The sequence below is a fragment of the Chanodichthys erythropterus genome, chromosome 23 (assembly GCF_024489055.1).
Source record: "Chanodichthys erythropterus isolate Z2021 chromosome 23, ASM2448905v1, whole genome shotgun sequence".
Lineage (NCBI taxonomy): Eukaryota > Metazoa > Chordata > Actinopteri > Cypriniformes > Xenocyprididae > Chanodichthys > Chanodichthys erythropterus.
This window is the reverse complement of record NC_090243.1, coordinates 13,693,674-13,708,840: the sequence shown is the minus strand read 5'-3', so window position 1 is coordinate 13,708,840 and position 15,167 is coordinate 13,693,674. Positions and strand designations below refer to the sequence as shown.

General features: G+C 35.9%; 1 protein-coding gene across 10 annotated transcripts in view; it reads right to left on the bottom strand.

The window, feature by feature from the left end:
- The window catches only part of LOC137013663 (60 kDa lysophospholipase-like), a 57,527-nt gene that overhangs the window by 11,354 nt on the left and 31,006 nt on the right, over positions 1 to 15,167 (bottom strand). For 9 of the 10 annotated variants that reach the window (XM_067377635.1, XM_067377636.1, XM_067377639.1 and 6 more), the window contains 5 exons: positions 7,024 to 7,159; positions 1,963 to 2,092; positions 1,031 to 1,142; positions 336 to 461; positions 186 to 269 (listed from right to left, as the gene is read on the bottom strand). In XM_067377635.1, coding sequence (XP_067233736.1) covers positions 186 to 269; positions 336 to 461; positions 1,031 to 1,142; positions 1,963 to 2,092; positions 7,024 to 7,159 — 588 coding nt within the window. Of the gene's footprint in view, positions 1 to 185; positions 270 to 335; positions 462 to 1,030; positions 1,143 to 1,962; positions 2,093 to 7,023; positions 7,160 to 7,443; positions 7,513 to 15,167 lie in introns of those variants that run through there. The other variant, XM_067377640.1, reaches the window with a different exon arrangement.

The window sequence follows — 15,167 nt, the reverse complement described above, 5'->3', positions numbered from 1 at the left end:
AGCATCTCCAATTCACCTGTGCAGCATGTTTTTGGATTGTGGGGAAACCAGAGCACACAGAGGAAATATGGGGAGAACTTGCAAACTCATAAAATTTATTTTATATTCAATAACACTATATACGAATATTTTGAATATTTGTATCATACTGCTTTTGCAATGGATATAAAAGAAATATCTCTCACCTCAGGGATGACAAACTGTCCTGCAATCAACAGCGCCCCCAACAGGTTGTCCCTCCCATCACTCCTCATCTCAAAGATGGGCACCTGCCACACATAAAATGGTTAGTTAAAGGAATAGTTCACTTAAAATACCTTTTTAAAACGTGTTACCTGTGAGCCAGTGAGGATGACAGGCTTTCCCAGATTCTCACACATGAATGATAAGGCAGAGACGGTGTAAGCCATGGTGTCAGTGCCATGCAGAACAACAAAGCCATCATATTCCTCATAGTATTTCTGTGAACAAGACAAATGTTTCTCAGCACTGACTGTCGAAAGTGGGGGGGTGGAAACTTCAAAAATGCTGGGTTCAAAATAACCCAAGTTGGGTTAAAAATGGACAAACACAGTGTTGTTCTAACCCAGCTGTTTGACTCAACCTGCTGGGTAGTTTTTATTTAACTCAACTATTGCTTAAAAAATTACTGTATTGCTTGCTTAAAACAAACCCAAAATATGTTGGAAATTAACATTTATTATTATGTTCAATAATGAACAAAAGTTAAAATAAAACAGATAGTAATTAAATAATAAACATTAAATTGCTTATTAATAAATGTTCACCTTTTGATTATTATTGTTGCCTCTAGTAATTATGTGTCTGATTTTTAATTTCCAACCTATTTTGTGTTCATTTAAGCCAGCCATATAGTCATTTTAAACAATAGTTAAGTTAAATAAAACTGCCCAGCACGTTGGTCAAACATTTTACACAACCACTGGGTTAAAACAACCCAATCACTGGGTTTGTCCATACCCAGCTTTTTTTTGTGAGTGTAGAGATGGTTAAAAAAAAAAAAAGGCACCTCAATGTCTTTTGCAATAGTGATCCAGTCATTTGGAGTCATATTGCTGGAGTCAAGCAGGGGAGAGTACTCTAAAAACGTATACACAACCCTCTTGTCCAGTTTGGATCGTCTGAGGTTAAGCAAATGTAAGCAAAATGTATCACAAAACTGTTCTGATTGGATCACAGAAAGTAAGGGAAAAACAATGCTATAATAAAAGGCTTTAAACAATACATAAATACTTAGTTAGGATGCCATATTAAATAAACATCAACTTTTAAAAAGGAGGAGAAAGTTCTTACAATAACTTTTGTTCTTGGCATCAAAGGTTTATGGTGTTATACTAATACAAAATAGTGTTGTTTTTAGGCTTGTACACTGCACATCAACTGTTCTTTAAAGGGTTAGTTCACCCAAAAATGAAAATTCTGTCATTAATTACTCACCTTCATGTCATTCCAAACCTGTAAGACCTTCGTTCATCTTCTGAACACAAATTAAAGATATTTTTGATGAAATCCGAGAGCTCTCTGACTCAAATTAGCTTAATTAACTTGAAAGTGGTAATTCAATTGCTGTCTATTGAGAGTCGGATAGCTCTTGGATTTCATCAAAAATATCTTAATTTGTGTTCAGAAGATGAACGAAGGTCTTACAGGTTTGGAATGACATGAAGGTGAGTAATTAATGACAGAATTTTCATTTTGGGTGAACTAACCCTTTAAGCATTTACAAATTTTCAGCAAATTGTCAGTACTTAGTATGTTTAAATATGGTAAAGTTCGTGGTAACTTTGTACAGTTTTTTTTTTTTTTTCTTGTGCATGATTAATTGATTTTGCTATGGCATCACCAAATAATTTACCATGACACTCTGGGTCCTGATCAAAATCAGCGGAGAGCTACCTCCTTAAATAACAAACTTGATTACATGTTTTCATGGGAACTTACGGCAGCACCAGTGTTTTCTCCTCAGGCTTGTAACTTTCATACAGCTTTGTCTTTTGTGCGTACTTCTCATCATGCAGAATGGGCAGTGTGCGTAGAGTTTTAACAAGAGCATTTGGTTCTGGAGACAGAACTGCAAATATAGAAGAAAAGCATTTGACAACAAATTCATATGTGTACAACAGTAAGTGCTGCATGATTGAAAACCCCTGGCACAGTTGCTGCATCCTGTTTTATCAGTTTATTTTAGCATTTCATGAGCGCTTTGAAGAAGCTGTACCATACGACAGCATAAGTGGCATATGGCCATATACACAAATGTGGACTTAAAGCTTGAGTCATACAGCAAACATGTGTATGGAGTTATTCACTTATAATCAGATTGAATAAGAGTATGCATATTTGGCTTGCTGTCTGAGGGAATTTAGCCTGAACCCTGAGAATTCCCCTACATCCCAAGATGGGATAGGAATAGTTAGGACTGAGGTGTTGGGATGCTCGAAACTGAATAGATTATCAGAATGTGCTCCACCTGTGCAAAATTGGTTGATTATCTAAATGTGCTTCCCCTTTACTTTTGTTAACAAAACATCATTTAAAATGAGCAGCATAAAGCATTTCCATTTATTTATTTATTTATTTTACAGACTTCTTGTTTGCGACATGGAAAACAAAGAGATAGTTCACCCGAAAATGAAAATTCTGTCAAGTTGTTCCAAGCCTGTTTAAATTTTTATTTCTTTTTTTGTACTGCTGAACACAAAGGAAGCTATTTTGAAGAATGTCTTAAACTGAACAGTTTTAGGGCCCCATTGACTTCCATAGTATTTTTTTTTTCTACTATGGAAGTCAGTGGTGCCCCAAAACGGCCTGGTTACAAACTTTCTTTAAAATATCTTCCGTTGTGTTCAGCAGAAACAAAGAACTTGAGGGTAATAAATGATGACAGAATTTTCATTTTTGGGTAAACTATCGCTTTAAGAAACACTCAAGAGAGCATTTATCAGCACTGCCCAAACCTTTATGAATTTCTTTGTTCTATTTGGAAGAATGTCAGTAACCAAACAGATTTCGCATAACATTTATCATAACACAGCTCTAAATAGTAACTCAATAACAGATTGAAAGTACATTCCTCTGTAATGTATCTGAGTTCTTTGGACCCAGATAAGATTTTAATAAAGATAAAGAGTGAAATTTGTGAGATTTCTGAAGCTGTGTTATTGTGCATGGGCAGAATTAAATGGCTTTATAGGCTTATAATTGCAGTCAGAGGTGGGTAAAAAGTAAAAGTAATAATCTTTATAGTTACTTTATAGGAGTAAAAAAGTATCCGATGAAAAAAACTACTCAAGTAGCGAGTTAATAACTAATTACTATTAACATTAATAATAACTTAATAACAATAATATATACTGTATGTGTGTGTGTATATATACAGCTATGGAAAAAAATAAGAGACCACTTAACATTGATTTCTGAACTTGGAGTGGTCTCTTAATTTTTTCCATAGCTGTATATATATAGTACAGTCCAAAAGTTTGGAACCTCTAAGATTTTTTTATGTTTTTAAAAGAAGTTTCGTCTGCTCACCAAGGCTACATTTATTTAATTAAAAATACAGTAAAAAACTGTAATATTGTGAAATATTATTACAATTTAAAATAACTGTGTACTATTTAAATATATTTGACAAAGTAATATATTCCTGTGATGCAAAGCTGAATTTTCAGCATCGTTACTCCAGTCTTCAGTGTCACATGATCCTTCAGAAATCATTCTAATATGCTGATCTGCTGCTCAAGAAACATTTAATGTGTACAATTGTACAAAATATTTGTGTACAATATTTTTTTTCAGGATTTTTTGAAGAATAGAAAGTTCAAAAGAACAGTGTTTATCTGAAATCTAATCTTTTGTAACATTATAAATGTCTTTACTGCCATTTATGTCTTTTGATTGATTTAATGCATCCTTGCTGAATAAAAGTATTCATTTCTTTAATTTCTTTTCAAAAAAATAAAAATAAAAATTCTTACTGACTCCAAACTTTTGAACGGTAGTGTATAATGCTACAGAAGCTTTGTATTTCAGATAAATGCTGTTCTTTTGAACTTTCTATTCATCAAGGAAAAAAAGTACACAACTGTTTTCAACATTGAAAATAATCATAAATGTTTCTTGAGCAGCAGATCAGCATATTAAAATGATTTCTGAAGGATTGTGTGACAATGAAGACTGGAGTAACGATGCTGAAAATTCAGCTTTGCATCACAGGAATAAATTACTTTGTCAAATATATTTAAATAGTACACAGTTATTTTAAATTGTAATAATATTTCAATATTACTGTTTTTTACTGTATTTTTAATTAAATAAATGTAGCCTTGGTGAGCAGACGAAACTTCTTTTAAAAACATTAAAAATCTTAGTGGTTCCAAACTTTTGGACTGTACTGTATGTATATATATATATATATATATATATATATATATATATATATATATATATATATATATATATATATATATATATATATAAAACACAAACTAAACAGTCCTAATATATTGCCTTTGATAAACAAAATTATTATTATTATTTCTGTTTATCTTCACTGTTACATCAAGTATTTAGGCCTGCTATCTTCCTGACTGACTTTCCCACTGTTAAAGAATGTCTCGTATGTAACCTTGGTTCCATGAATAGGGAACAAGACGCTGCACAGCCTTCAGTATGAGGACACCTTCGATGTGATGAATGTCTGAAGCCCTTATACCACCTTATACCTTATACCTTATACCAGGGCTTCCCAACCACATTCATGGAGCCCCCCAATACTGCGTGTTTTCCATGACTCCTTGACTCAGGTCAACAACTCACTAGTCGAAACTCCAAGACCTGAAATGGGTGTTTCAGACAGTGGTTCTCAAACCTGGAATACCAACAGCCCTGCACATTTTGTATGTCTCCCTGTATCTGACACACCCATTTCAGGTCTTGCAGTCTCTACTAATGAGCTCATGAGCTGAATCAGGTGTTATGGATGAGATGATTGAACCTATAAGTTAACTGCTGTCAAGCTGATCAAGCTGTCCCAATGCAAAATGTGTTTTGTTCTCATGACTGATAAAATCCTAGCCTTCAGATATTCCAAGTGATAACAAAAAGCATTAAGAGTCCGATGTAATCTGGAATGTAGCAAGTAATCATAAGAAAATGTTAAGTTTAACTACCTGAAGTAACATTCTGTCAAACTGAAAAGGTTCCAGGAGGTGCTTTATAAAATGCATCATATGCAAACAAGTAATTAAGTATTTTTAATTGCATTTATTACTGATCAATTTGCACGAGGTCAATTTGATAAATAAAATAAAATAAAATATCCAATTTTGGCCGTTGGCCGTTCGACAACGGAACGCGTCCATCACTGATCACTGTTATCGCGAAAATATTTTCTCCAAAAATGAGTTCTGAAATTTAGAACACAATTCATAGAGGGATTATTATTCACCTAAGTCCTCGTTGCCATTAACGTAGCAGGCCAATGTAAAGTGTTCAAAAAGTATTTTAATTAAACTAATTTAAACCCAAATTCATATAGCTTAATTTTTGTTTAACTTCTAGATAATGACTCATTATATTTTGAGTGCTCAACTCCATTAATGAGAGTAGGATCGTTAGAATACATGAAACGGTAAACAGAGTTTAAAATAATTTTTACTTCATTACTCCGCACACAAAACAGACGTATGCGGCGCTGAACATGACCTAAAGAAAATGTTATGCGATATATCTACTTAAAAAAAAAAAAAAAAAAAAAATATATATATATATATATATATATATATATATATATATATATATATATATATATATATATATATATATATATATATATTTAGCGCAATCTATTACAATAAATAATGTAAAATCTCCTAAATTATTTAGTCTGACAATTAATTTAATATTATTAGTGAAATGTGCTTTTTTTATTTTAAGTAGACTTTTAGCAAACGGAAATGACCTGTTTGTATTTTTTAGTCTCTCCAGCTAGAGCACAATAATAAACTTGCAACTGCAATGACATAGCAACTATTGCGCACTGAGCAACATACATCACAGTATTGGGCTTTATCCATAACCTAAGCTCTTCTGCACAATAGTATTGATAAAAACTTCAGCATAACAGAAACTCGTTTAAACGCCACACGAACATTAAACATAAACATGTTTTTCTTAAATAAAAAAAAAAAGAAGAAAGAAATACACAAAATAGCAGTTGCGTCCAAATGATGTCTCCGAATAAAACCGCGTAATTTAACTGATTCTTTTAAAATTAATAGGTAACCTTGAATCCTTAATTGTACCACCAGTTCCTCAATTGAAGCCTCAAAGCTCCTTAAGATTAAGTTAAGGAGAAAAAGAAAAGAGAATTAATCTCTTGCATGGTTTTATTTGTCTAGTGAACTGTTCTTTTTATACAACACCGAACCACAATTACTTTAATAAAATACACACTATTTTAATTAGCCACTTAAATTAGGCCTATGAAATTACGTTTACAAAAAGCGGCTTCTGTCATTTGGAATAGGACTCAAACAGTCGCATGAAACGATATGCAAAGTGACAGCCTCTGTGAATTAGCCTATAATGTGAGGGTGTTGCATTTTTTTTTTAGGCCGGTGGGTTTTATATTTATTTTTTAACGAACAGTTATGCTAAGAGTCAATGTGAAAGTGTTACTAACTTTTTTTTTTTTTTTTACTGATTGGTCTATAAAACAATAGAAAGTAAAAAGTAAAAGTAATTCGGACACAGTGTTCATTTTGTTTATATCATAGAATAGGTGTGGCATTCATTTTATCATTATATAATTCAGATTACAACATAAGATAAAGTCTAACTTTTTTTTTTTTTTTTTTTTGCAATTTTGCAATTTTCTGTGTGCAATATATCTATGAATCCTTATAATTCTTTGAAAAACTGTGCCAGTGCTGTTCAGTATTCGTTGTCTGTATGAACCCTTGTGCAGTCAGGTGTGAAAGCGCAGCAGATGGTGTTTACCGCCGTCATGCAAGATCATTCCGATGGTTCCGCCGGTGTTTATGACCAGGACCCTCGTCTCGACATCGGTGTCAGAACTGGCGCAGACTCTCCTTCGACCCTGTCCCATGGCGCTTCTGCAGGGAGACTTCTGCGACTGAAACACATCAGATAGATTTAACCGGTTACTCAGCGATGTCATGCTTGCTAAAGCCCCAAAATAACCAACAATTTCTTTGAGAGACTTTGATTTTAAACATATATGCCTGCAACTAACGTGCTATAGCCTAAATTAACTTATAGTTACTTTTACACTTTTATCAACACAAAAGTATCATTATATCAGAACATTTTAAATGTGCGTTTTACAATGAGTAAAATATAAACCTTTGTCTTATCAAATCCAGTTATTATTATTATTTTTTTTTTCAAAAACCTTACCAGGAAATGCAAATCCATGTCTTTTTTTTTTTTGTTTTTTTTTCGTAAGAATGTGAATTCATGTGACTGTTAAAGATAATCGTGCAGATTTAAAATTTACTCTTTTATTTGTTGCAGACATGAAGTGAAACTTTGTTTAAGCCAATGAGGTCGCTGGACAACGGTCATGTGACTGTGAAATAAATGTATATTTAAAAAAAGAACTAGAGTTGCATAAGGTCTTACTTAGTTACTGCTATTTCGATAACACAACCTTTAAAAATGACATGGTCATCATAATATTTTTTTTTTCACGTTTTTTTTTTTTTTCTTTTTTTTTATTTCATCGTTCTATTAAAAAGTTGCTCAGATAACCCCTGCGGATGAGTTAGACATTGCTAATGCTGTATTTCACATTAATAAAACACAAAATAGATTACGTTTAAAAATGCTGGGCTGTGATCACACTAAAATATTAACCAAAATTAAATTAAATCACACTAAAATATTGGCCAAAACCGGTTTTAAGAGTACTGACATGTTGGAATGGCAGAATTCATAGCCTTTGTCATGATGCTCTTCACAACTGGAATAAGCAGAGCAAGTCAAACAGTAGCTGAGCACTTCATCGACTCCCGATCATGAATGAACTCCAGTAGCTAACAGAATTTTGTTATAAGAACGTTCTCCAAATATTCAGTGTTCGTATGGCAACGTAAAATATGTCCAGTTTTCTTGACGATAGAGGAACGTGTTTAAATGATGTCCCTTAAACGTTCTTTCAACTTAATTTTGATTTAAGTTGAAAGAACTCTTCTTTATATAATTAATTTTTTTTTTTTTTTTTTTTTTTTTTTGAAAATTCATAACAATAAACTTTGATAACGGAAGGCTACATTAACAGAAGTCATTTTGATTTAGCTTAAATAGAAAAAATTATAATCTCAACCAGAGGCGATTCTAGGATTTTGATTTTAGGGGGGCTCAGCCCCCAATAAGGGTATGATTAAAAAAATATTATTTGACTGACTGTTGCTCATTTGCAGACCTACTCCCGCACGACAAGAAAAAATGTCGTATATCCATCTACAATGAAATATAAATTATTTTAGTTTTTTAGCTTTTTAGCCTTTATAATCAACAATACGGTTGGATATTCATAAAGTCACCCCATGAAAATTGATGTCATTTTAAGTATTTTCACTAACCAGCTAATATTCATTAAGAATATAGACAAACCATGTATTAATGTAATTGTCTATTGGCAATATGATTAATCTGTTTTATATTTATTTCTATTTATTAAAAATAACAACATGAATTATCAATTTGCCACTTCTATAAATCTAGTACAAATCTAGTATAAATAGTATAAATCAAGAAAATCAAAAATCCCTTTACTCTACGCTTACTCTAATTTATGTATCATGACACTTCTCCTGATTCATTATTACTATATTTAATAATACAAAACAAAATAACTCCACATTCTCTCTCTGGGCCATCTAGTGCTTTCAGACAATGATGTGTGTCATTTCTGTGCATGGCTGCATAATGTAATGTCAAAATACATTATAATATGTCTGTAATTGTAAAAAGTAAATTAAAATAAATCATGATCGTTTTCTGAATCTAAAGTATGTTTTCATGGGTGTTAATCACTTCATTTTTGTAGGAATAAAAAACAACTATCACACAAGGGCTGAAGGTGAACGCAGCGAAACGTATTTGTATTGGATGAGAAACCGAGCCGTCCCGTGTGCTCCCAATGCTCCAGTAACATTACATTATGTAAACTGCAATGCATTTATGACAAAGAACTGCACCGATGCAGATGTAATATCATAGCATTAGCAATCTATCAATAAATGCCAGGGGCGGAGCCAGACATTGTAAACATTCGGGGCTTAGCCCAAATCTATGTTTGGCCAAAGACATTTTAATTTTCTATTAACAGCTTTACTGACATGAAAGGAGCTTTTGTTGTCGTATTCTTGTTCAGAAAATGTACATTATTTGACACTGTAATTTGTAAAACTTTATTGAACGTACCAGCTCTAGGGGGGTCCGGGGGCATGCTCCCCAGGAAGAAAATTTTGTACATTTTAAGGTTAAATGCATCAATCTGGTGCACTCTGGAAACTCAAAATTAAGAGCTTCAACACATGTACAGTGTGCAAATTGAACAAAGAAACAGCATTGACTTGTACCTGGACATTAAAAAGGGTTCAAACATCTTTTTTTACAATACTTTTGTACTCATTTCTTTTTAAAAGATAAATCCTTGAGCTTTTATTTTGATCATCACCAGCTGATCGCGTGCGCAAATGTGCGAGAGAGAGAAAGCGCGGCCGGTGTATGGTCGGATACTGTAGAAAAGCGGTATTGAACTGCTTAACGTATTTTAATAGAGAGATGTGTTAAGAAAAATTATATTTTGAGAGCACTGTTAAGAAACCTCTAACCTGAAATTCCTGCTTGCTGACTGTCTCGCACTCTTGCGGTTGACTGTGCTAGCTCCTCCCCTACCTGCTGCATATTCAACAGAGAGGAAGAAACGGAGTAGCCCATAGGCTACCGACAGCAAAGAAATGTATTCTATAGGCTAGATTATTTTTAAGGTCTATTTTTACAGGCTGTATGCAGTATATGCAAAGCCAAAGCGCAATGAAATAAAGCAACTTATGATTTCGGGGGTTTACATAGGCTATTGTCCAGTTTCATATTTTCTCAGTGACAGTCATTACATTCGGGGCTTGACTCAAAACATTCGGGGCTGAAGCCCCGGCAAAATCGGCTGGCGCCGCCCCTGATAAATGCACGCACACACGACACACACCTTGTGCTCTCTGATGTTCGCTCTGCTCGGCGCCCCTGCAGATTGAAAAATGCGCTAAATCCAAGCAGACTCAGATAAGGGGAGGAGCCGAAACTTGACGCAGCTTGCCGCCGTTTCAAATGAGTTTTTTTAAAGGGGACTGAAGCGATCAAAAATTTATTAATCAAATATTTTTTAGGGGGGCTGGGCAGAAGTTTAGGGGGGCTGAAGCCCCCCTAAAAAGGGCCTAGTGACGCCCCTGATCTCAACAATATATAAATATTAAAATCTCAACAAGTAGCACAATGAAGCATTTTATAACTAGCGAAGCCAACTGTTACAGGTATAATAACCATCTATTCACTTCAAGATTAGATATAAATTTGAAGAAAGAATGCAACATATCATTAGACAAAAATGAATACTTGAAAATTGAAAAATGGCTGAAAACATGCCAAGTTCTAAGCCAATCAGTTTATATAGGTTTCTTTCGATTTTTCCGAAATGCGACAATGTGGTCTTGTTTGCAATAGCTGAGTAGTTTTGTGAGGATTTGAACTTAAAATAAATAAATAAATAAAAAAATAACATCGTTTAAACTCTGCCCCTTTCTTGATTGCCAGCGGGTGCAAAGTACAACATGAAAGTGCAAGGCTGATGATGAGATATATATATGAGAGCCCGATCACACGAAAATGCGTATCAATAGTACGAGTTTGTAATCTCGTAGAATATATACGCCAAAATGAGTTTTGGCGTGCTTCGCAGTTTTTCGCGTGCATATGATACGCACTTTATAAAAACTGCGTAGGCTACCATAAGCACGCCAAAACTCATTTTGGCGTATGTATTCTACGAGATTACAAACTCGTACTATTGATACGCATTCTCATGTGATCGTGTTGACGTGTGGGACGATTACTAAATTTGTGTGGGACAATGTGGGAGATGTAACCAACACTAAAACACAACCTGAAGCTGTTATATAATGTCTAACTTAATAAAAAACATTTGTATTCTGCCTTTCAGCTGATAAAATTACTTTGTTCTTTAGTCGCTTCCAGAAAAAAACATTACATCACAATATAACATAACATATCTTTATTTTACATGTAATTTAAATTAAACAGGCATCTATTTTTGAATTAGGTGAATGGAAACTGGGGACATTTCCTATTTGAGTGGTCAAAATATTACGAAAATCTCATTTGTTATTATCTATTTAAAAAACAGGGACAATACATTTTTGAATGTTTTTGTTTTTAATTGTTTTTGGTTCCTTATAGACTATTATTACATTAATAATTATGATTTAGTTTTATTATTAGGATTTTTGTTTTGGTTTTAATACACATATTTTAAGATTAACAGTAGCTAAAGTTCAAAACAATATGCCTGTTATAGGAAACAGAATTATGACTTTTCAAGAGCACATTACATTACAAAAATAAAACAACATAAATAGGCCTATAAGAAGATATTTAACAGCATTTAACAAATATTTTTTAACATTATTGAATTTAGTATTTTTAGCTACCATATACAGAGATTACACCTGCATTAACTTTTAACTATTTTTATCTATTATTTTAAAATAGACTCATTTTAAGCACAAAGTAGGCTACGTGTATTATTTTATTTTATTTTTTATTTATACATAGCTATCTGAGTGTAGACTACCTTCACGTAGACGTGTGTGTGGAAATTGCTGTGTTGTGACTGCATGAGGAACTTTTGTGGACGTTTAAAATTGTGCAAAATCTCGCACCCTGTTGAGGCTCTGTTATAAAACATACAAACAGTTAGTATAGTTAACGATAACGCTGTTTTTTTTTTTTTTTTTTTGATATTTGGCTATAATGGCGCTTATTTGCTCTGGTCCAGATCCAGATTACATTCGTCATGAAGTAGCGGCTCGCGCGCGACCAAGTAGCCCTCTGTTGGTGAACATGATCACTACACAATTTCTCCAGCAGGCTGCTGTATGCTCGTCGGGCTTTTTCCAATGAGCTGTAAAACGGGGACATTTCCAGGGACAGCTCCAGTCGGGGGACAGAACACCAAAAACCGGTCTGCAGATGGCCACCAACCATTGTCACCCTATTTTTTTTAAACAGTTCTTACCAAGTCCAACTCCGCTCCACATTTGGATTGACAGTCGTCACAACCAACTAATGACTGTGTTTACTCCTCTCTTTTCAACCATTGGATAAGATTTAAAAAACGGCTGTTGTATTTGTGTAATGCGGGATGTTACATTGGTCGAAGCGCTGTTAAATAGCCTATAGGTGAAAAACTACGCAGCAAAAATAATAAATAAAATGTTTTCTTAAAAAGGCAAAAGAACGCATGCACATTTTTATATATATATATATATTATATATATATATATATAGGCTAATTAAAAACCACCAGACTGATGAAAATGCGGGACATTTCCTCAATATGCGACGGGCGGGACAAGGAGTCAAAATGCTGTGCGGTACAACGCAAAGCGGGACAGGTGGTCACCTAGTATTGGTAGGTTTAAGGCTGATTTATACTTCAGCGTCGGACCTACGCCGGAGCCTCTACGCCGTAGGCTGCGTCTGTTTTCATTTAGACTTCGTCGTTGTCCACGTCGACGTGCATGCAGACCACTAGGAGGCGGTGTCCGCGGTCATGTTGAGTATCCAAACAAAAGCCGAAGAAGAAGCAGCTCGTCATGCAAGTTGTCAGAGAAGCTTACAAACAGAAACGGCAGAGAAGCGGCAAATAGGTAATGACTTTTGTTGCAGTTTGGCTTCGTGTGTCCTCTGAAACAGAGTGTTTTTTGAATTCATAGTGAAGTTGAAAGCGCTCGCTCTTGTCCGAGTGCTCCGCGCCAGTTTTTTGACCCGAGGGAGGGGTTCTAGCATATGAGGCGCCGGACTGGACAAAAGTGAAGCGAACGCCGCGAGCGAGCGACACTGCGCGAGAGAGACCGAGTTTGCGCGCGAGAGCGAGCGAACCTGCGCGAGAGAGACCGAGTTTGAGCGCGAGAGCGAGCGAACCTGCGCGAGAGAGACCGAATATGCGCGCGAGAGAGATCGAGTTGTCCGAGAGCTAGCGAACCTGCGCGAGAGAGATCGAGTTGTCCGAGAGCTAGTGAACCTGCGCGAGAGAGACCGAATATGCGCGCGAGAGAGATCGAGTTGTCCGAGAGCGAGCGAACCTGCGCGAGAGAGACCAAGTGTGTCCGAGCATTAGTACATTAGTATATTAGTAAACAGTGATCAGATTATATGCAGTCATTTAAAACAATTCTACTGTAGGAGTGGAATTTGGGGACCAATATTACAGACATACTAGCAGACCAATCATAGCGCTTGCGGTCCGCTTAGAATTGACGCGTTGTTACATTTTTGAAGAGGTCCATGTCAGGCCACGTCGTAGGCTACGCGTGCTACGAACAGCCTACGCAGTTACTACGGCGTACACTCGACGCAGAAGTATAAATCAGCCTTTAGGAGTAGGTGTGGGGGAGGGGATAGGATTAAGGGTGGGGTTAAGATTAGGCAGTCATGTAGCGACTTCAATGAGGGGAACCCGCCTGGGGAATAATTTGGCAGGGGTCGAAATTCGGCACAACACCGGCACTCATCTGGCACAAGAGGATTACCGTTTTTACAGGATCAGGGAAATAAAGTGTGGTTGCGTCTGTTACAATGAATAATCATACATTATAAGAACAGAAAACAAATACCCTGAGTTTGCATCAATATGAAATAATAAAGAAAAGCACAATAATTAGGTTAAATCACATTTTTTTTTAAAAATCATCATAATGCATCAAATTTTGCACTTTTTTGTTATTTCTAAGTCTGAGGGATAAAATAAAGGAGCTAAATTCAGCAAGAAAAAGAGGAAAGCTTAGGGGAGATTTAAGCCACTTTTGTTTGTGAATGAAGAATTTTGCATACAAGATAAAAAAAAAAAAACATATACAAGGGATAGCAGCTTTGGGTTTTCATAGTAAAAATAACTTCTTTAAGGGTGAAGGTATGGCTGACATTCGTATGGGTAAAAATATAGGAGCTTAAATCAGCTCAAAATGTATTGGTTAAATTACAATCATAAAATAAATGGGCAGCTGTTTCTTCAACAAAACCACAGAAGGAGCAAGTTTCATCAATATCAGAATATTTAGAAATAGATGAGTTAACAGGGTAGATTTTATGAAGGATTTTATAATGATTTTCTTTAACTTTGATATACAAAATTTACTTGGCAAAAGCCAGGCAAAAACAAACCAAGTATAAATACACACTGATGAGCAAACACAAAACAGCTGGTTGCAATGACAAGATAATGAGTCCAGGAAGTGTGTTATGGGAAATAAAGTCCAAGGGGTGAAACAAGAGTCTGGGTTGGAGTGCCCTCTAGTGGCCGATTAGGGCACTCTCACTTGTAATCATGACAGTACCCCCCTCAAAGGAGCGGCTATCAGACGCTCCACCAGACAAAACAAAAACAAAACTCTCAGGAGGGAGGTGGACTGGAGGAGGACCAGGGGGAGGGATGGTGGGCCAGGTCCAGAGACCCCGACCGAAGGCCAGGGGGGAGCCGGAGGAACAGACCATGGGGGCTCCATGAAGGTCGGAGTCCTGGCTGAGTGCCAGGGCGGTGCTGGAGGAACTGACCAGGTGGGCTTCAGCAGGACTGACAGCCTGGGCGGCAGGGCAGATGGCCTGGGCAGCGGCGGCGGCAGGGCAGACCAAGGGAGCTCAGAGACCACATCAGGAAGAACGGGCTGCTCATTGACAGCCTCCGAGGCCGTTTCATGGAGAGCTGGCTGCTTGGTGATGGCCTCAATGACCGTATCAGAAAGAGCGGGCAGTTCTGAGATGGCAGCAGGCCATTCTGGAATGACAGCGGCCTGCTCTGGAACGATGGCGAGCTGCTCTGG